Source organism: Rhinolophus sinicus, linkage group LG06, assembly GCF_036562045.2.
Source record: "Rhinolophus sinicus isolate RSC01 linkage group LG06, ASM3656204v1, whole genome shotgun sequence".
NCBI lineage: Eukaryota > Metazoa > Chordata > Mammalia > Chiroptera > Rhinolophidae > Rhinolophus > Rhinolophus sinicus.
In genome coordinates, this window is record NC_133756.1 from 22,335,352 (window position 1) to 22,358,816 (window position 23,465).

The following is a 23,465-nucleotide window of genomic DNA, read 5'->3' on the forward strand; positions in this document are numbered from 1 at the left end:
TCCAGGTCCAGTTGCCATTTTCTAGTTGCAGGGGGCACAGCCCACCATCCCTTGCGGGAGTCGAGGAATCGAACTGGCAACCTTGTGGTTGAGAGGATGCGCTCCAACCAACTGAGCCATCCAGGAGCTCAGCGGCAGCTCAGCTTAAGGTGCCGTGTTCAATCTTAGTTGCAGGGGGGCGCTGCCCACCATCCCTTGCGGGACTCGAGGAATCGAACTGGCAACCTTGTGGTTGAGAGCCCACTGGCCCATGTGGGAATCAAACCGGCAGCCTTTGGAGTTAGGAGCATGGAGCTCTAACCCCCTCAGCCACTGGGCCGGCCCCTGCTTTTTTTATTTTTTACTTAACAACATGTTCTGGAAATCAACCCATTTCAGTTCATGTTCTCATTCTTTTCTGTTTTTGTTTTTTTTTGATGGTAAAATACACATAACATAGGACACATAATTAATCATCGTAACCATTTTTGATTGTACAGTTCAGTGATACTACATACATTCATAATGTTGTGCAGCCATCACCACTGTCCATCTCTGTAGCTCTCTTCATCTTGTAAAACTGAAACTCTGTATTCATTAAACAATAACTCTCCATTTCCCCTTCTCCTCAAACCCTGGCAGCCCCCATTCTATTTTCTGCCTCAGTAATTTTGACTATTCTTAAGTGCGTCGTGTAAGTAGAATCATACAGTATTTGTCTTTTGTGGATTGGTTCATTTCACTTAGCATAATGTCCTCAAGGTTCATCCATGTAGCATATTGCAAAATTTCCTTTCAAGGTTGAATAATATCAATTACATATATATGTACCACATTTTGCCTGTCTGTTTATTGTTGATGGGCACTTGGGTTGTTTCCACATTTCAGCTTTGTAAGTAATGCTAGTGTGAACATGGGTGTGCAAATATTTCTTAAAGACTCTGCTTTCAGTTCTTTCGGGTATATACCAAGGAGTGGGATTGCTAGATCAAATGGTTATTCTGTTTTTTATTTTTTGAGGAACTGCCATACTGTTTTTCATAGCTGTACAATTTTATATTCCCACCAATGGTGCACTAGCGTTTCAGTTTCTCCACCACCTTGCCAATACTTTTTTCCCCTTAATATTAGCCATCCTAAGGAGTTTGGGGTGCTATTAGTGAAGTTTTGATTTTGCTTTCTTTTAATATAATGCATCTTGGCATCAGCTTATTGGCCATTCATATGTCTTCTTTGGAGAAATGTCTGTTCAAGTGCTTTGGCCAGTTTTGAACTGGGTTTTTTGTTGTTGTTTTGAGTTATAGGAGTTACCTGTGTGTTCTGGATGTTAATCCCTATGAGGTACATGACTTGACAGTATTCTATTCTGTGGGTTGTCTTTTTACTCTGTTGATAACTGTCTTTTGATGCCTCCAAAATTTTTTCTTAAAGTTTGATTTGTCTATTTTTTTTCTTTTGTTGGCCTGTGAACTTTGGTGTCATATCCAGAAAATTATTGTTAAATCTAATGTCATGAAGCTTTTGGCCTGTGTTTTCTTGTAAAAATTTTATAGTTTTAGGTCTTACATTTTGGTCTTTGATCCAAACAAAAAAAAAGCCTGTTCTTGAAGATGAATGGTGAAACCTATTGGTAACATCTTTGTTTTTCAGGTTGCTGGAGGAGCCAATCTGAGCCAGATTTCAGAAGCATTGAGCCAATACAGAAATAGGTCTTGTTTTATGAAGGAAGCCCTCTACAGGCTCTTTACAGAGACTTTTTCAATGCAGGTGACGATGCCTGCTATTTTAAAGGTAACTGCACCTTAGAAAGGTGGTTTTTATTATTACTTCTTACTTGGTTCAATTAAAGTAGTTCACTAGACACATTGAAAACAGTAACTTATATGCCTTATTCTAGGTGCCCTCGTAAAGAAAAGAAAACAGTGTTAAACTTAACTGCTAGATCATCTTGTTTTGAACATCTGAATCAATTTGAATCATCCAGTGGTCTGAGAAAAGGATACTAGGACCATTATACTGTTTTGCCTGAAACAGGACTGATATGTTTATAAACATGAATTCACTTTGTTCTGAATGTTGTCTTTTATTCTTTCAGTCTTTAAATCTAACATCTGGTTTTCTGAAATAAACAATAACAGTATCCAATAAGAACAGAACAAAATAAAACAAAATAATAATAATTGGCCAGATCTCCCATTTTAAAAGTATTTTGTGAATGAATAGTGATAGAGCCAAACTTTGCATTGGTTTATGGAAGGGTGAATTTATTTGAAATATAATTGGAAGTATTAAGTGATTTGGGAAAGAAATTGGCAATTACTTAAAATTAAATGTGACATGAAAATGAAAAGTCTTAAAGTCACCTCATCTTTATTATTTGCAATTCTTTGTAATCCCTTAAAAATAGGGCTATTTCTGTACCATGGGAGATTAGATTTATTCATAACTTAAAAGCAATACTGTATAAAGAAAAAACTCTGGACTTTTGTTTCCCATCTGTAATGAGGAGATTGAATTAGGTGTTCTAAAAGTCCTTTTCGTATCTAAGATTCTGTGATTTTTGAAAATCATGTTTCTTTTGGGTTCTACATACTTAAATTGCAGGTCATGGCAATCCAATGAAATCCTAACAGTAGTTTAACAATATAGAAAAAAGCCATTTTTCATAATAGAAGTAAATATCCAGGTCTGTCTGTAGGCTCCATGAGTTCATGCAGCTGTCAAAGGGAGGGGCTGTGGTCTCTTAAAATCATGGTTCACATGAGTATCAGCAGACCTATCTCTGAGGTGAGTCTGCTGTCACCTCAGTCAAATGATTATCCCTATTTGATTGACAAAACAGATCACATCGTCCCTGAATGGTAGAGTAGGTGTGTTCTAAGTGTAGTGCAACACCTTCATTTTACATTTATGTTCTAGGTCTTCCACAATCTGTCTTCTAGTTATCTTTCTAAAGTTATGTTTTATCACTTTTCAAATTCTTCCAAATTCCTTCCTCTCTAGGTGGAATCTTCCCATCCTTTTGTTCACTTTGTGTTTTTCCCTATTAGATTGCCCTTTCCTGGGAATCCTCTCTCCATTCCATCCCCACCTTTATCTGCTTCTGTCCATATCCTCTCTGAGACTTGTCTAAACGTTCTGTTGGAATGAAGCCTTTTGATTCCATACCAAAAATAATTGCTCCCTCCATAACTACCTTATATAGCACTTTATTCATAGTACTTTTCTTAATGGTGCTTTTTTTCAGTTTCATGTTTTGACATCTTCACAGTGTTACTTGTTTACATATCTCTCTTACAAGGCTTTATGCTAAGGAATTAGGGTGTAAGTGATTCATGTTTGTGTCACCTATAATGCTTACTACAATGCCTTATATGGAGTGAGGCTCAATAAATGATTATGAAATCATAGATGAGTAAATAGTGGTCCAGAGAAGGGAACTCACTTGACTAAAGTCATACAGCTAGTTAATGGCTGTGTTTGGATTAGAAGGTATTGCTGGTATCCTACAAAATAAATGCTGACAGTGGGGAAAATCTGTTACTTTCTCTCTCAATGAGTGAATATTTTTAAAAGAATGCTAATACTATCATAAACCACTAAAAACAAGTTCATCTTCAGCTTGTGGCTGTAGGAATGAGGAATCATCCATTGGATTTGCCAGTGCAGTTCACAGCCAGTGCGTGCACCCTCAACTTAACACGCCAGGGCCTGGCCAGGGGGATGCCTGTTCGTCTGTTGTCAGAGGTCACCTGTCTACTTTTCAAGGCTCTGAAAAATTTCCCCCACTATCAGCAGGTAATTTAAATAGAATATTTGACTCTGCTTCTAACTTTGGGACAAATACATGAAGAATATGTATTATTTAGTTCTGATTTTTCATCATATCTGAAAGAAGGAGAGAGAATAGATAAGGAATTCATGTTTGTTGTAGAAAAAACCGGAAATACGGATAAGCAGTATGGTTTAAATTTTTTAAATTTCTCAGAAACCAGTTATCCAAACCATCCATTAACATTTTGGTCCATCCTCATAGGCTTAACATCATACATGAAGCTTAAATTGAATTGAATTATAGATCTAAATATAGAAGTTAAAACCATAAAACTAGAAGAAAACAGTAGGAGAAAATATTTTTGACCTTGGAGGAGGCAGTTTTCTCAGGATGCAGAAAGCACACATCATAAAAGAAAAATTAATTGGAATTTATCAAAATTAAAAGTTTGCACACACCAAAAAACATTAAAAAATGAAAAGGTAAGCCATGAGCTGGGAAGTACATTTTATATATAGGACAAAGGTCTTTTATCCAGAGTATATAGAACTCTTAATTCAGAAACACAAGACAAACCAATTTTTAAGAAAGGCAAAAAATTTGAACAGACATTTCACCAAAGAAGATATGGAGATGACACATGAGCACATGAAAAGATGCTCTGTATCTTTAGTCATCAGGGAATTGCAAATTAAAACCACAGTGAGTTACCACTGCACAACCCCTAGATTGGTTGAAATTAAATGACTGACAATACCAAGTATTGGCAAGGGTGTGGAGCAACAGATTCTCACATATTGATGTTAAGAATGAAAAATGATACAACTACCAGTTCAACAATGTCATAGTTTTTTCTTAAATGTTAGACATACACCTTCCAGATTACCCAATCATTCTATCCTTAGAGAAATGAAATAATAATGTATAAAGACTTACACATGAATGTTCATATCTATATTCATAATTCTCCCAAACTGAAAACTTTCCAAATGTCCCACAACAGGTGAATAGATAAATTGTGATATATTCATGTAAGGGAATATTATTTGGCAATACAAATGAATGAAGTACTGAATAAAGTATATGGATGAATCTCAAAAATATGCTGTGCAAAATAAGTTGGACACAAAAGAGTAGATACTATTTGATTCCATTTATTTGAAAACTTATATAATGACAGTGTAATTTTCTGGGATTGGTGTTTGCAAGGTCAGAAGTGACTGGAAGGGGCACGTTGGAACTTTGGAGTGATGGAAATAGTTTTTTCTTGATTGTAGTGGTGGTGGGTGGTAGTGTACACAGCTGTATAAATTTGTCAATTCTAATTAAAGGGTGTACTTAAAATGGGAATTAGTGTTTAAAAATACAGTAAGAAAGGTGGCCTTACCTCATTTAAAAAATTTTTATTTCTACTTTCTCTTAAAAAGTTGGAAGATCTTTCTCAATTCAGTCTTAATTCACGCGTGGCAATCATCAGTTGGGGCTGAATAATAACTGCACCTATATGAGGGCATGAATTCTCCAGTTTGGCATAATTCCTACGACTCCTCTGTTGTTTCACACTCAACCCTCTTTACCTGTTTATGTTACTGCTTAGTTCCTATTGGCATTTGAGATTTGCTGACCCTGCCTCATATATTATACTTCTGTCATACTGGCCTACTCATGGCCCTTCAAAGAGATGTTATATTTTTCTGTTCCTATAGCTTTCCCAGGAAGCCTCTGTTTCTTTCTTATTTGTAAAGGCCCAGTTCAGACCCTAACAATCTTAGGTAGAAAGTAGAAGCTCTGTCATAGTTATGAGTGGTAAGGACATTTGTTATTTAGTAGGTTGACCAGGCTTCAGGTAATTGATTTGGACTGACATACAGGCAGGCCACTCTCCACATAGATCCTTGTGGGGTTCAGGGGGAAGAGACCCCATCTTTAAAAAAAAAAAAAAGGAAGGATTGTGTTTTAGGTACAGGTGAATGTGACAGTTTATTGGTAAGATTAAATGAAGAACTTGGAGAGGGCCAGGTGCACCGTGAGCTCTCAATAAGAAAAGCTCGTTGTAGCACCTTCCAAATTCTTAGAACCTTTATTTAGAATGGAGTATACATTTGCTCAAAATTTTTCTTTATTCTTTTATAGTTACAGAAGAATTGTCTTCTCTCCTTAACCAATTCCAGGATTCTTGTGGATGTTCCATTTGACAGGCAAGTTATAAAACTTGGTCATCTGATTTTGGGGTGTTGACCTGTGTTACTCTGAGCATTGTTGGCTTTTGGGTTATTAGTTTAGCAAGGGTCTGATTAAAGCTGGGGTAACTTATTTGAGGAGAATGCTCTGTCGAGCCTCTTCCACTGAGGTGATTGGAAGTACCCTGCCTCTAAATGTTGTATCCCAAAATCTGATTCCAGTTAAGGGCAGTGGGTGGTAAGAGCATGGGCTCTAGAGAGTCAAACATACTTGGATTCAAGTTCTAGCCCTTTCATTATATTTGCACATGGGTTTCCTCATTTGTAAAATAGTGACTCTTACGAGGATTAGATACGGTAATGTTTGTAAAGTACTTTATCGCAGTGCCTAGCTTAAGTACAAGCTGTTCTAAACATTAGTCATTCTTTTTGTTATTTTTTTATCAGTAATAATTTTTTTAAAAAATCCTCATTCTGGACTCCAGAGGGATTCTTCTTGAGGCTTTTGTAATCTCCCACATTCATGAGTTCAAAAAACCTTTATAATACCTTGTTTCCCCGAAAATAAGACCTAGCCGGACCATCAGCTCTAATGCGTCTTTTGGAGCAAGAATTAATATAAGATCCCGTCTTATTTTACTATAACACCCAGTCTATATAATATAATTAATATAATATTAATATAATATTAATATAACTTTAACATAATAGTAATATAATATTAATATAATATAGTAATACAATATAATATATAAATTATATAATGTAACCAATATAATATAATACTGGGTCTTATATTAATTTTTGCTCCAAAAGATACATTAGAGCTGATGGTCTGGCTAGGTCTTATTTTCAGGGAAACACAGTAGTTGCTGCCAACGGCAGGAAAGTTAAGCATAGGTTCATATGAACAAAGCCTGTGATTTGTGGGTGCTGAGCTGGAGGCAAAGCCATGCTCACATCTAATTGAAATGTGTGCTTAAAAAATGGGAGTTGACTTCTAAAAATACTATGGGTCAAGTGGTCCTCCTCATTAAAAAAAAAAAATCTATATCATATATATACACCTGTATTGCCACCTTCTCTTGAAAAGTTGGAAAAGCTTTCTCAACTGTCTTCATTCCTACATGGCAGCCATCAGTTGGAGCTGAGTAACAACTTCCCCTATAAAAAAGCATGAATTCTCTCTAGCTAATTGATTTGTTGGCTGTGGCATTTTAGCACTGTCTGTAATTCAGATTACAGGTTCTACCTCTTAGGGAACTTTTCTTTTTCAGACTCACCATAGTAGAAACTGATTGCTAAAAAAATGTCTTTCTTAAATCTGCCCATTTTTCTCTGAATCCTGTGCATCTTGCTCACATTCTTATTTGCATGTTCTCTTCTTCCTCTTCTGATCTCTGGCCAAATGCTCTTGGTTTTCATACTTGAGACTTTAGAAGTCCAAGACTACTTTTGTTACAGGGTTTGGGGGGGAGGGGCTAAGAGATTTCTTCTGTCCTCATACACAGTTTTGCAGAATTTATTGTGAGAAAAATACTATTTTTCAGGTTTGATGCTGCCAAGTTTGTTATGAGTTGGCTCTGTAAGCATGAAAACCCCAAGATGCAAACAATGGCAGTGAGCATCACTTCTATTCTAGCCTTGCAGGTATGTGATTGCTAAGGGCAAGATCTCTCTCCCCTTAGCTTTGATGGAGCTTTGATGGAGATCTACTATTTCACTTTTGGCTCTTTGTCTGTTTATAGCTCTCCCCTGAGCAAACTGCACAACTTAAAGAAGAGCTCTTCATGGCAGTTAAGGTAAGTTGATCGTCACTTTTATAACCTTTTTATTTTTCAATAAAAGTAATTTATGAACATAGTTTTAAAAATCAAATTATTCTAAAGGCCTATAAAATGAAAAATCTGTAAGACCTGCTCCCCGGAATAAGTTACTCTCTACTATTACAGCTATTTCTTGTGATATTTACCTCCCCATCTCTACATACAATGCTTAAAACTGCAAATTTTTTTTGCAATTTCTTGATTTATCAGGTTCAGATGTGATCTAGTGATTCTGTTGTTATGGAAAATAAGAGCTTGGCTCTCCTACATATATCTCTACAAATTCCCTCCTCTCTCCACCCCCAGCAAACTTATATCACAATTTTAATAAATCATTAATCAGTGTTTACATTATGATTATGCTAACGTTGTTCCCTAAAAAAATGTACATTATTGTCTTAAGACTTGAGCTTTTTTTTTTTCCCCCTCAGAGAGTCATATTTCCTGAGAACTTTCTATTCTCATTGCCTTTGTATGTTCTTCTTTTGAGATGCTGGCTTTTTTCTAATATAGGATTTCTTTATATAAACTTTTTTTTTTTTTTTTAAGATTTTTTTATTGGGGAAGAGGAATAGGACGGGAACAGTTTGTACTTCCTGGACTTTTTCCAAGTCAAGTTGTTGTCCTTTCAATCTTAGTTGTGGAGAGTGCTACTCAGTTCCAGGTCCAGTTGCTGTTGTTAGTTGCAGGGGGCGCAGCCCACCATCCCTTGCGGGAATCGAACAGGTAACCTTGTGATTGAGAGCCTGCACTCCAACCAACTGAACCATCTGGGAGCTCAGAGGCAGCTTATTGACCTCATTCTAGTTGCAGAGTGCGCAGCTCGTTGGCCCATGTAGGAATCGAACTGGCAGCCCCATTGCCCAGAACTCGTGCTCTAACCAACTGAGCTACCCATCAGCCCCTTTTTATTTGAACTTTTGAATGATATGAGATGCATGTATTTTTCTCCATTGGGCTGTTTGTCTGTTTTTACTTTATTTATAGAATGTTTTGCCATACAATAATTAAAATTTTTTATGTGGTTGAATTTTTTTCTTTTATGCTTTGCAATTGATAGCACACTTTATTTTTTTAAATACCTCATTTTTTTATTTTTTATTTTATTTATTTATTGGGGAACAGTGTTTTTTCTCCAGGGCCCATGAACTCCAAGCTTCAATCTAGTTGTGGAGGGCTCAGCTCAGCTCCAAGTCCAGTCACCGTTTTCAATCTTAGTTGCAGGGAGCGCAGCCCACCATCCTATGCAGAAATTGAACTGGCAACATTGTTAAGAGCTCGCGCTCTAACCAACTGAGGCATCCGGTTGCCCCCTGAATACCTCATTTTTTAAATCTATGGTTTCTTTTTTTTTCTTTTACATGTAAATATTTGATTTGGAATTTTTTTGAGATATAGGGGTCTGTTTTTTCTTCTCAGTGTCTGCCCAGTTGCCTTTGTATCCTTTATTGAATAATTTTTCTCTGCTGTTATACATTACCATCTTTATCATATATTAAATTCTCATATATATTTTACATCTATTTCTGGACTTCATTCTGTTTCATTAATTTGTATGTCTTGTTACATGTTGGTGTCATGCTTTTTATTTACCAGTTTTATAAATCCTCTGATAGTTAAGATCTTTCTTTGGAGTTTTTTTCAGTTATCCTTATGTGTTTGTTTTCTGTGTGAACACCAGAGTTGGCTTGTCTAGTTCTAAAAAAACTCTCTTTTCTTTGGGATTGTGTTAAATTTATAGATTGACTTAGAAGAATTGACATCTCTGTGATATTGATTCTTCCTACCTGAGAACAATGTGTGTTATTCCATTTATTCTGTCTTTCATGTCCCCCAGAAGTATGTGGTTGTTTTCTTCATGTTGATAGTGTATATTTCTTACATTTATTCCTAAGACTTTTACCTTTTGCATTGCTGTTATAAGTGGAATCTTGTAAATATTTGGTATCTAGCCAGTAGGTTTGGGGGATAAAAATCAACAGTGATTTTGGATGTGTTAATTTCTGAGATGCTTGAGATGTCAAGTAGGCAGTTTGATGTATGAGTTGCAGCTCAGAGGAGTGGACAGGGCTGGAGAAATAATTTGAGTCTTCACTTCTGGTATGGAATGTAATCACCTGAGAAGTGTGGAGTATATATAGGGAAAAGAAAAGGGCTAAAATAGGTAGGTTGGAAGAGAAGGAGGAGCCAGAACAGGAGATAGAAAAGGAGCATCCAAAATGAGCTAGAAAAGCAGGAAAGAGTGGTGTTTTAGAATCTAAGAGAAATATTTCAAGAAAAATTGGGCAGTCCTGTCAGGTGGTTGCGTGAGACAAGGACAGAACTGACCATTGGATTTGGCAAGACAAATCATTAGTTATCTCGCTTAGGTTATTTTAATGGAATGGTGGGACAAAACTGATTGGAACACAGTGATGAGCAAATGGGAGGTGAGAAATGTAGACCACTTTTTGATATCTTTTTTTTTTTTTTTTAAAGATTTTATTGGAGAAGGGGAACAGGACTTTATTGGGGAACAGTGTGTACTTTCAGGCCTCTTTTTTCTTTTTCCAAGTCAAGTTGTTGTCCTTTCAATCTTAGTTGTGGAGGGTGCCGTTCAGCTTCAAGTTGTTGTTCTTTCAGTCTTAGTTGTGGAGGGCACAGCTCAGCTCCAGGTCCAGTTGCCGTTGCTAGTTGCAGGGGCCGCAGCCCACCATCCCTTGCGGGAGTCGAACCGGCAACCTTGTGGTTGAGAGGACGCACTCCAACCAACTGAGCCATTTGGGAGCTCTGCGGCAGCTCAGCTCAAGGTGCCGTGTTCAATCTTAGTTGCAGGGGGTGCTGCCCACCATCCCTTGCAGGACTCGAGTGTTGAACCGGCAACCTTGTGGTTGAGAGCCCACTAGCCCATGTGGGAATCAAACCGGCAGCCTTCGGAGTTAGGAGCATGGAGCTCTAACCGCCTGAGCCACCGGGCCGGCCCATTTTTGATATCTTTTAATGAAAAAGAAAGAGAAATAAAGATGCTACATGGGCCGGTAGTATGTATGTATGTATGTATGTATGTATTGAAGATGGGTTACATTAAGACATTTTATGCTCATGAGAATAATTTTGAAAAGAGTGAAAAATTAACGGCATAGGGAAGACAGAGGGAAATAATTTTGGAGCCAAATCTTTGTGCATGTACAGGAATTGTATATAGAGCAGAAGTAAAGATGTTGGCTTTAGATTGGAGAAGAAAGGAAGGCAGAGTACTACATCGATTCAAGTACAAGTAGGTTGGTAGATTTTATTAGGAAGAGTAGCTATAGTTCTCAGTGAAAAATTAGATGAAGTGATCAAATGAGAGGAGTAATAAGATGGCAACTAAAGTTGAGGATGGGAAGTTATGAAATAGTAGTCTTCAGAGCAAATTCATTAAGAAATGTAGTAGGATGGCCGGGTTCAGTTGAATGCCCTTTTGAAACTGTTTGGCAGATACTGAAAGTGAGACTCAAGTACAGTCTTAATATTCAGATGTATGGGGTGGGGCATGAAGTAGGGTTTAACAAGGTAGGAGTTTTGCCAGGATGATGTGATGGAAGAACATTGAAGTTGTGGGAATGGTAACAGGAATAGAGATAAAGATATTGATAAGAGAGAGCAAGTGCTGAAAGGAACATGGAAGAAAGAGTAGCACTAGTTCTTAGAGAAACAGTTTTAGGAAGTGGTACCAAAGTTCAGGCTTTAGATGAAAACAAACCAGGTTTTCAGTCACTAGCCATATGACTTGAGATAATTTACTTATCTCCTCTGTGCCTCAGATTCACCTGAAAAACGGGCATCATCTGAAAAATAGGCATCTGTCATAGGAGTAGTATTTCACAGTTATTTTCATTAAATTAGTTTCATTAAGATAAAATATGTAAAGCAGTGAACCATGATCTTGGCCACAGTTGTTACTTTCAGGGTCAGCCTTGCTTCCCCTGCTCCCTCCCTTGCCTTGCCGCCATTCACCCTATTGGCTGTCTAGATCATTGCTACTAGTGTTGTGTGCCCCTCTTATATTCTCTTGACTCTCACAGCTTTATTTTTGCGATGAACTCTCTTGATACATTCTCTCCTAATTGGGTAAAATATTTGAGATGGTCTCATTCCTTCTGAAAATGGACATATTCTGATTTGTTTAATGTCGTTATATGTTTATATATCTTTTAATTAGCTGGTTACATGAAAATGGCTGTCTTTTTCCTTTCACATGACAATCTAATACTTGAAAGAAAGCATAAATGCTAACTTGTGTCCAGAAATACTCTGATCTGAAATGATATGTTGGAATCTCTGTAAAGCAAGCCAATGGTTGCTTCAAAGTATTAGGACATATGGTTATAATATTACTGTTATCCTCTAGCTATATTGACCTTCTCAGGGACCTAGAACAGCAAACTTCTTTGTCTGACATGTTCTTTCCCTCACCCTTACCCTACCCCCCCCCCCCTTTCCCTATGTCCCCATTCCTTGCTTGGCTGGTTTATCCTTTTTCTTCTGTCCAGTTTACATATTAACCTTTGTATGGAGGCTTCTTCTCCCACCTTTTTTCAAGTAAATTCTGAGGCTTTTATGTGTTTTCCCTCAGAGCATTTACCAAAACTTAAAATTATTTATTTAAAATTAATTATTTGCTTTAGAAGAACCAGCTATTTTTTTATCTGTCTCGTTTACCTGGATAAGTGCCTGATTTCCAGAAGTACTTACTAGACATTCTCAATAAATGAATAATAGAATATCTGATATGTGCTTGACTATGAGGTTTATTTTATTTTATTTTTTTTATAATTTCTTTGTTCCTTACTGTTTTTTTTTTTTGTTTTTTTTTTAATTTTACTGGGGAATATTGAGGAACAATGTGTTTCTCCAGGACCCATCAGCTTGGGTCCGGAAGTTGTTGTTCTTCAATCTAGTGGTGGAGGGCATGGCTCAGCTCCAAATCCAGTCGCCATTTTCTGTCTTTAGTTGCAGGCGGGCGCAGCCCACCATCCCATGCCTAATTGAACCAGCAACCTGTTGTTGCAAGCTCGCACTCTAACCAGCTGAGCCATCTAGCAGCCCCTCCGGAAGCTCAGCGGACTCTGGGTGTCTTCAATCTAGTTGTGGAGGGTGCCGCTCACTGGCCCATGTAGGAATTGAACCGGCAACCCTGTTGTTCAGAGCTCGTGCTCTAACCAACTAAGCCATCCGGCTGCCTCTATGAAGTTTTTTAATAAGCACCAATAACTATGTTAAGTGCTCATTAAACTTTCATTTTTCTGCCATTAATTCTTCATAAAAATCCTAAGAGATAGGTGTGACTAATTTTATAGAGAGAAATGAATCACAAAGCTTTTAAGTGGTAGAACTTAGGTTTAGAACCCAGGTTTGATTCTAAAGCTATTTATTTATTTATTTATTAGTTTATTAGTTTCAGGTGTACAAAACAATGTAATAGTTAGACATTCACACCCCTCACAAAGTGATAACCCCCTCTCCTAATCTACTACCCCTCTGACATCGTATACAGCTATTACAATTCCACTGACTCTATTCCCTATACTTTACATCCTTTGACTATACATTAAATTATTATTATTATTTAATATATAATTATTCAGCTTCAGCTTCAGGTATATATTGCAGTGGTCAAGCATCTACACCATCCATGAAGTGGTCTCCCTAATAAGACATGCCCATCTGACACCCTACGAAATCTTTACAACATTATTGATTATAGTCCCCAAACTGTCTTTCATATCCCCATGGCAATATTATAGTTACCAATTTATGCTGTCTAATTCCTTCCCCCTTTCCCTCATCCCCACCCCTTCCATCTCACAACCATCAGTTTTTCCTCTATATCTCCGAGACTATTTCTGTTTACTTTGCTCATTTATTCAGCTCTTTAGATTCACATATAAGTGAGATCAAGTGGTATCTGTCTTTCTCCGTCTGATTTATTTCACTTAGCATAATGTTCTCTAGGTCCATCCCTATCGTTGCAAATGGTAAGATTTCATTCTTTATAGCTGAGTAATACGCCATTGTATAAATGTACCACAGTTTCTTAATCCAGTTATCTACTGATGGGCATTTCGGTTGTTTCCAAGTCATGGCTATTGTCAATAGTGCTGCAGTAACATAGAGGTGCATATTTTTTTTCGAATTAGCGTCTTGGATTTCTCTGGATAAATACCTAAGAGTGGAATTGCTGGCTCATAAGGTAGTTCCATTTCCAGTCTAAAGCTTTTCTTAACTATTGCTTTCCCTATACTGGAATGAGTTAGTCATTAGGGCATCTAACTCCCTGTCTCTTTGGTTTTTAGGAACTTCTAGCAATAGTAAAACAAAAGACTACTGAGAATTTAGATGATGTCACCTTCTTGTTTACTTTGAAAGCACTTTGGAATCTTACAGATGAATCTCCAGCTGCCTGCAAGCACTTTATTGAAAATGAAGGATTGGCAATCTTCATCAAAGTCTTGGAGGTGGGAAAACAGGATTGAGTTTATATGTAAAGTTCTTTTCTCCATGATAAAGTAACCTGTATATTCTTTTGACAGACTTTTTCAGAGTCAGCAATACAAAGCAAAGTACTTGGTCTTTTGGTAAGGTGAATTGTTTTGTGTCAATTCTAATTACTTGAAAAAATAATAATAAAACTAACACTTAGGTAGTATCTACTATATGCTAGGCACTTTTGTAAGCAATTGACATGTATTAACTCATTTAATCTTTATATCATCCTTATAAAGTGAATACCATTATATATTAGTCAACTATTGCTGTGAACATACTACAGCTTAAAACAGCAGTCTTTTTATTTACTTAGGAATCTGTGGGTCAACAGTTTGAACTCAGATCAACTGTACTGTTCTGCTGGTCTCGTGGAGTTACTCGTATAGCTGCAGTCATCTGGCAGATCAGTTAGGGCTAGATGCTGTAAGGTGGCCTGACACACCTGACAGTTGGTGCAGCTGGGCCTTGTATCTCCGTAGCTATCTTCACTTTGTAGTTTCAGGAGCAATAGTAGGCATGTCCCACTGTACAAGTGCTTCTTAAACCTTTGCATATGTCACATTTTCTAATGTTTCTTTGACCAAAGCAGGTTACATGGGCTAGGGTGTTTTCCAACAACCGCTTCTCCATCTAACACCCATTGGGTGTCCTGCAGTTCGATTCAATTCTGGCACCAACTGCCTGAAGTTAGTGTCAGATCCCACAAGTTAAAAGGCTCAGTTTCATAGCACTACCCTTACTTCAGTTGCCAATCATAAGTTCTGGGCCACCTGTACTTCTGACTGGCTGACTGATTATAAATTGAGGGTTTCCATGACCCCCTCCTTTGGTTGATAATTTGTTAGAATGGCTCACAGAATTCAGGAAGGCATTTTACTTGGCTATTACCAATTTATTATAAAGGTACAACTCAGAAACAGTCATATGGAAGAGATGCATAGAGCAAGGAAGGAGGGGTGTGCATAGAGCTTCTGTGCCCTCGCTCTGGGCACACCACTCTCCCGGCACCTGCATATGTTCACCAACCCAGGAGTTCTCCAAACCCCATCATTTAGGGATTTTTATGGAGGTTTCATCACATAGGCATGATTGATTATTAATTCAATCTTTAGCCCCTCTCCTTTTCCCCAGAGTTTGGGGGTGGGGTTGAAAGTTTCAGGTTTCCAATCAGGGTTTGTGCTTTGTGGCATCCACCCCCCATCCTGAATATGCTGTTATCACCCCTGTTGGGGAATTCCAAGGAATTGAAGAGCTCTGTGTCAGTAACTGGGGACAAAGACCAAATAGCTATTTTTTAATATATCCATGATTAAGCCCAGGTTAGAGGAGGTGGCCATCCCTTAATGGGAGGAGCAGCAAAGTCACATTGCTAAGGGGCCTATACACAAGGATAGGGAAAATTGTGTTTTGTGCTCTAACATACATTATCTACATTTTATAGACATTTATTTTATAGACATAGAACCGGAGGTGCAAATGTGCCATTTACCCTACGTTACCAAACTCAGACAGTCAGGCTCCAGACCCTCTGATAACCACTTCACTATACTTCCTCTTTAACAAGACAGTCTGCTTTTTAGAGATTTCTTTGTTTATACTTCTACACTGAGAAATGTCTTTGTTTCCTAAAGATAAAGGTGAAGACTGACAAAAAGTAATCAAGATGTACTATGAGCCCCTGAAGTTTGTCATGTTTCTTTCCCCGCCGATGCATGAAATATATCGAGTTAACGGTGCTTATAATGTTGGGGAGGTGGTGTTAGACATAAGAGGTCGGACAATTAAGTTCGCGAACTCATCCTAGAACAAGTGCTACATGCCTCATTGCTGAATATCATTATGGTCACCTTTGAAGTACTCCCCTTGGGAAGCTGTGCACTGATGCCAGCACCTAGTCCACCCTTCAAAGCAATATTGGAATTCTTTTTATGGAATGGCCATCAGAGCTGTCATCATATTACCCTTGATGTCCTGAATGTCATCAAAATGTCTTCCTTTCAATATTTCCTTTATCTTCGGGTAAAGAAAGAAGTCATTGGGGGCCAGATCAGGTGAGTAAGAAGGGTGTTCCAATACAGTTATTTGTTTACTGGCTAAAAACTCCCTCACAGACAGTGCCATGTGAGCTGGTGCAGTGTGGTGATGTAAGAGCCATGAATTGTTGGCGAAGTTTACATCGTCTAACTTTTTCATGCAGCCTTTTCAGGACTTCCAAATAGTAAACTTGGTTAACTGTTTGTCCAATTGGTACAAACCCATAATGAATAATCCCTGTGTTATCAAAAAAGGTTAGCAACATCGTTGCAACAAGTTTGCGAACTTAATTGTCAGATCTCGTGTTACAAATAGCTCTCTAATTTAGGATTGACTATGGTAAGTGCTAGGAAAAAGGCACTGAGTCCAGTGGGAGTCTTTGAATTCTAGATGATGAAACCCTTGAAATCAGGAACTGTGTGTTTTCCTTTGTATCCCTAGCACATACACAGGACTTGGAACAGAGGAGATATGAAAGGCTTCACAGAGAGGAATATAGGATTAATATTAGAAATCTGGAAGGTACAGCAAAGTAGAAGGAAGGGACAAAGAAAGTAGGGGACAAAGGTCATTTTTGGCTAGGGAATATGAGAAAATGTAATCATTTGAGAAACACTGTCATACAGAATATCTGGAATTTTGGGAGAAGGAGGGAAGAAGAAAAGCAATGGGAAATCAGTATAGAAAGGTGAATTGAATCCTCATACCGTGTTTCCCCGCAAATAAGACCGGGTCTTATATTAATTTTTGCTCCAAAAGACACATTAGGGTGTATTTTCATAGGATGTCTTATTTTTTCATGTACAACAATCTATATTCAAATACAGTCATGTCATCTTCTGTAACATCATCATAATGTACTAAATGCGTCCGTCTGACTGACGGTCTTAACTGGGCTTATTTTCGGAGTAGATCTTATTTCCGGGGAAACACAGTATATATCCTATACAGTGCTAAGTATCCTTCTACTAGCCGACTTAAGAGATCTTTTACTTTTTATCTTTCTGAGAGCCTCTCAGAATAAATACTACCTTCTGAGGTTGTCCCTTTTCCTTCCAATTTTGCTGAATGAAGAAGACCCACAACCTCCTGTAGCTCCTATCTTCTCAGCATTTTGTTCCATAAACTCTTGGAAAGTATTAATAAAAGCTAATATAAAAGTAGCCTCTGCCAAGCTTACAAGAGAAATCTTGGGACTCAATCAAGGTGTTTCTCAGTTACATTAAGGATGCTGTCTATCATCTTGTCTCTTGTTTGGGGGCTACTGCCTGAGAGACTTGATGCTGAAATCATGCTATTGACAAAGTGTATAGCTGGCCTTAGGGAAAATCGGGGGTTGGTTTCAAAACAGCACAATTGTCTGCATTGTGCCATATGGTTTTTTCAACATACTAGTCTGTAGTGTGTACTTTTCTGAAAGCTGCTTTAAAAGGATCAGTACCTTGACTGTGTTTCACCTGTACACCTTTGTTTTTTCGTCAGTGTGGTGGATATACCCTAAGGTGACCCACCAACGATTCCAGTCTCTTGGTGGTCATGTCTTCGTGTAATCCCCTCTCCTCGAATGTGGACAGGACCTTAACTTGCTTCTAACTAATAGAATATGGCAAAAATAATAGGATATCACTTCTGTGATTTTGTTTACACACACACACAACATAAATCCGTCTTGTTAGCAGATGCTCTAGAGAGAGAGATTCTTCCTGGCTTTGAAGAAGCAAGCCTCCGTGAAGTAAGTAGTTGGAGAAAGGAGAAGCCCACTTGAGAAGGAGCTGTGGGTGGCCTCCAGCAAGAAACTGAAACCATTAATCTTGCAGCCACAAGGAAATGAATTCTGCCAACAGTCTGAGTGACCTTGGAAGTAGATTTCCCCGCCCCCCTGGAGCCTCTACATGGGAATTCAGGCCAGCTGGCATTTTCACTGCAGCCTTGTGAGACCTCTGAGTAGAGGACTGAGTCAAGCCATGGATGGGCTCTTGACACACAGAAACCTAGAGAAAAATGTGTTGTGTTTTAAGCCGAGTTTGTTACACAGCATAGAAAATGAATACAATATATAAAATAAAATACTCCCTGCCTTTCATTGTTGATGTTAAACTTGAAGCTAATGTAACATATAGCAGGCCCCCAGTAAGTATTTGAGTCAGGCCTGGATTTATATTCTAGTTCAACCATGTATTAGCAGTGTGAACCGGACAAGTAAGTCTTGTTGAGTGTCAAATTTCTTTGTATGACTATTTTAAAGATTAAATGAGACAACATAGATAAAGCAACATTTTGTCTGTCTACAGTGCCTGGCACTTAGTAAGTGCTTACCAGTGTTTTGTTATTACTGATCATCCTCATCATCAAGGAGGGGGATTGTGGGTGTTAGACTAAATAGAGAGGGAGGAGGATGGGACTGCGTGTTCTGAGCACTAGGAGAGGGAGAGCACTAGGAGAGGGAGAGGAGCCAGTTCCTGACTCTCCCCTCCTTTCCTGTCCCTAATACTCTGCTCCATCTGACCTGTAGAACAACATAGCTGAAGTCAGAGAACTCTCTTCCAAGCTGGTGACTGAAGATGTGGTGAAGCACATCAGCATCTTGCTCCATAGCAAAGAAATAGAAGTCAGCTATTTTGCTGCAGGCGTCATAGCCCACCTGACATCTGACAAACGGCCCTGGATATCCTGTGATCTTCAGAGGAATGTTCTTCTCCAGGATCTGGTACAAAATCCAGAGTAATCTGTTCTTACAGAAAATTTATTTTCTAGATTATAAGAATTTTAGAAATAATGTGTTCGTTGTAGAAAATGAGAAACACAGAAAAGTATAAAGAAAATACTTTAAGTCATTTATACCCTACCACCCAAAGTTAATCTCTATTAACATTTTGTTGCATTTCTTCTGATATTTTTCTTTTATCAAGTTCTACATGCAAGCTGTTGTATATGGCTTATTCTAATTTTTCCCCACTTTCAGTTTTTTTTGTAGCTATTTCTTTTGATATTTACCTCCTGGGGATTCTTTGTGCCTCTCTTGTATTGGATTTCCTGTTTCCTAGATTACGTGCCTTCCTGGGTTTTTGTTTGTTTGTTTGTTTGTTTGTTTGTTTGTTTGCTGTATTCCCTCATTCTGTTGGATCACATCCTCAGGTAACTTCCTAAGAAAAGATGCACGAAAGAAAAAATTTGAGACCTTATTTGTTTGAAAAGCTCTTTGCATTTAGTTGATCAAATGGCTGAGTATAGAATTTTCATTTTGAAATACTTTCCCTTCAGAATTTTTAAGTCATTGCTCCATTGTCTTACTTTTCAGTATCACTGTTGAGAAGTCTCATACCATTTTTCTTTGGAAGCTTTTAAGATCTTTGTTCTCAGTATTTGGAAATCACAGTGATGTGCCTTGATGTGGGTATATTTTCATTTGTTATCTTTGGCTGCTTATGACTCTGGAAGCTCATTTCCTTCAGTTCTGGGAAATTCCTCCCTCCCTTCCTTCTTATCTTCCTACTTTCCCTCCCTCCTTTTTTTGGGATTGGTTCTACAGACTCTTCTTACCTATTTGTCTTCTTAAAATCTTTTTCAACTTCCACCCCTTCTGTTGGATTTTGCATTTCTGCTATTTTTAATTTCCAAGAACTCTTTTTTTGTTCTCTAAGTGCTTTTTTAAAAATACAGTATCTTATTGTTTCATGATGGCTGTATCTATTATCACTTTAAAAGTATTAATGATAGTTTAGGATTTTCTTTTAAGTTTTTCCCTTCCTCCAAAGCCTCTGTTTCTGGCACCTTTCTTCCCCCTCCCCATTTTTGTTCCTTTATGTTACAGATTTTCTTAAACTGTATGGTGATCTTCAGCTGTCCGTTCATATCTAAGAGTGGGGCTGTTTGAAAGCTGTGTGTAGATGGGTGGAACTTGTCAATTGTGGGTTTCACTAAAGAGTGATCTGGATTAGTTTGTGCCTCAATGTCAGTGTCATTGGTTTTTTTGTTCTGAACTGGTTGGGATTTACCTGAAGAAGAATCTATTTTCCTGATTGAAAATTATGTATAAACTTAGCTGCCAGCAGTCTGAAAGCCCACTAGAGGAAGACAGTTGGGGGCAAAGGAGTCTCCACATTTAGTATTTAGATTTTTCACTTCAGCCTCCTGTTTTTAGCATGGTACTCCCACCCTTAATTGTTCATGGGGTTGCCCAGTACAAGAGTTTTTGTTAGGGGTGGGAGAGATTTGGAAGTCTTGATTACTTGGTACTTTCAACCACTCCTCCTGTTTTGAATGCCACCTCTAATTCTCACTTCCTCAAGTTCTTGGTATGCCAAATTTTTAAGTCTCTTTGGGCTTCTGTTCAAATTGGTTTGTTTTTTAACCTTTCCCAGGGCTAGATCTATTGAATCAGTTTCATTTTACCTTCTGCTTTTTTTTTTTTTTTTTTTTGCATGTTTGCCTTTTATTTTAAACCATTTCTACTATTCTGTTCATGGGATTTAGGGAAAGAGTGGATGCATGCATGCTCAGTCCTCCGTCTTTAAACAGATGCCCCCTTTTCAATGTTTTTCACATGGCTTTATTCATATTCTACATATAATATAATATTTTGGCAAGTAAATATACCTAAATCTGGGTATATTTGAAAAATTATGTTGTTTTATGCATATATAATTATCCCATATTTTGAAAAATTATCCCATATTTTGAAAAATTATGGTGTTTTATGCATATATAATTATAAATGACACAAAATAGCCTATTATGACTTTTTAAAAATGATGGAATACAATACTAGAATCCTGGTTTCTCTTTTTGTATAGTATACAACCATCCAGAATTGGCCAAGTTCAAGTTGTAAGATGACAGCATTGGTGACCTACAGGTAATTTCATGATACTGTAGTGCTTTTCTTAAAGCTTGTCATTGGTCTGCTCACTGTATAGAGGCCATGGTATAGTGATAAAAAATAGTAGAATCAAATGGCCTTGTGTTCAAATCCTATTTTTTTGTGATATTGGGAAATCACTTTTAGGAAATCTCTGAGACTGTTTTCCTCATCTGTAAAATGAGGCTGACAGTCTACAAGATTAAGGATGAAGTGATACATATATTGAATGTATAAAGTATGTAACACAGAATGCAATTTTTTTTTAAAATTAAAGTTTATTGGGGTGACAATTGTTAGTAAAGTTACATAGATTTCAGGTGTACAATTCTGTAATACATCATCTATATCTCACGTTGTGTGTTCTCTACCCAGAGTCAGTTCTCTTTCCATCACCATATATTAGACCCCGTTTACCCTCTTCTAGAGCCCCCCCACCCCCTTACCCTCTGGTAACCCCTAACCTATTGTCTATGTCTATGAGTTTTTGTTCCTTCATTTGTTTGTCTTGTTCTTTTGTTGTTTTCAGTTTTATATACCACATATCAGTGAAATCATATGGTTCTGTACTTTTTCTGACTTATTTCACTTAGTATTATAATCTCAAGATCCATCCATGTTGTCACAAATGGTACTATGTCATCTTTTCTTACTGCCAAGTAGTATTCCATTGTGTATATATATCGCAACTTCTTTATCCATTCATCTATCGAAGGACATTTTGGTTGTTTAGAAAGCAATTTATTAAATGCTGGCTCCCATTATATGCTCGATAATACATCTGCCCCAGTGAGGAATTGACCCGATGGGGGAAATGTTGAAAATTATTATTGTATCCCTGATGTTAGTCTGAGTTCTGAGTGAACATCTTTGTACCTTTGTAGGTCCTTCAGGGCATTTTTCCCGCTCCTTGGCAACTTCTCTCAACCACAGGTTCAGCTCTGGGCACTATGGGCTATGTATCACGTCTGCAGTAAAAACCGTATGTATTCAAAGCATAATAGTTTTCCAGTTATTTTTCTGTGTAATGATTAAGTCCAAGATGGAATTTGAAAAAATTGTTCACCTGTGTCCTGAATTTAACTCCTTTTAAAAAGAAACTGAAAAATGTTTTTATTAGTTCAAAAAATGCTACAGAATTAAAATATATTTTGGGGGTGAATGTCAGATAATATAGAAAGTGAAAGTTTGTTCTCCACTCCTATTTCCCACAGTCAAGCACTGTTAATATGATAACTATAACTATTCTTCCAGATATTTCTATATGCATACTATAGTTAGTATGTACTATATATGAATGTAATGTTTTTAAACAAAATGGGCTCATTCCGTCCATTCTTTTGTATAGCTTGCTCTTTTCACTTACCAGTTCATCATGAATACTCTTTCTATAGTGATATATAGATCTGCCTCTTTATAATGATTTGTGGGAGGTGGGGGGCCAGGAGTCAGGAGTTTCCCAGCCAGATTAGATGTTTTTCCATGTTGTGCTGTTTTGAGAATTTTTGGCTTACATCTTTTGCTAAGAGATGATTGTAAAATATTTGACTTTATTATAAAAGAAATATAGGCTATAATTTTATACTAAAAAACCTAAGAGATAACTTTTAGAATTAAAGATTTAGCTAGTAGCAACAAAAGCATAACATATCTAAAAATACCTTTAACAAGTAATGAGACTTATGTGCGGAAAACTATGAGAAATAACTTAAAAGCCTGAAATAATTATGAAACATACTATATTCCTAGATGGAAAGACTTAACATACAGATGTCATTTCTTTTCAACTTATGGATATAATACAATTCAAGTGAATGAGTAAGAGATGAGGAATCTGAAAAATTAATCTGAAGTTAATCTGGCAGGATAAAAAGGAAAGATCTGACCAACATAATGGTTTTTAAGAGCTTGCCCTAACACTTCTCTTCAAATTATAAACTGCTATGAATGGTGCTAGCATATGAATAGATACAGGCAGATCAAATGGTCAGAATGACCCTGAAACAGATTCCACTATGTTCAATTACAACAGCAGTAGCTAAATCAGCTAGAACTTAGTTGAGTACTTACTATGTGCAGGCAGCGTTGTACTTATTATGAGATTTCATTTAATTTTTACAATAACTGGAAGAGGCTGGCATTATTATTATCTATTAGAGACGAGAAAAGAAGGCACAGAGAAGTTAAATAATTGGCCCAAAGTTAAAACAGCTAGCAACTGGCAGAGTCAAGGTTCTAACCTAGTAATTTGACTCCAGGTCACCACTGTTAATTAGGTTGCTCAGTATTTATTCACTATGTGG

At 37.4% G+C, this 23,465-nt stretch overlaps 1 protein-coding gene across 1 annotated transcript in view; it reads left to right on the forward strand.

Annotated features, from left to right (window-relative positions):
- ZYG11A (zyg-11 family member A, cell cycle regulator) overlaps positions 1-23,465 on the forward strand; it is a 45,000-nt gene that overhangs the window by 14,330 nt on the left and 7,205 nt on the right. The window contains exons 4-13 of the mRNA XM_019742793.2: positions 1,630-1,770; positions 3,601-3,777; positions 5,888-5,952; positions 7,485-7,584; positions 7,683-7,736; positions 14,078-14,239; positions 14,315-14,359; positions 18,817-19,011; positions 21,098-21,159; positions 22,047-22,144. Of these exons, the coding sequence (XP_019598352.1) occupies positions 1,630-1,770; positions 3,601-3,777; positions 5,888-5,952; positions 7,485-7,584; positions 7,683-7,736; positions 14,078-14,239; positions 14,315-14,359; positions 18,817-19,011; positions 21,098-21,159; positions 22,047-22,144 (1,099 nt within the window). The remainder of the gene's footprint in view (positions 1-1,629; positions 1,771-3,600; positions 3,778-5,887; positions 5,953-7,484; positions 7,585-7,682; positions 7,737-14,077; positions 14,240-14,314; positions 14,360-18,816; positions 19,012-21,097; positions 21,160-22,046; positions 22,145-23,465) is intronic.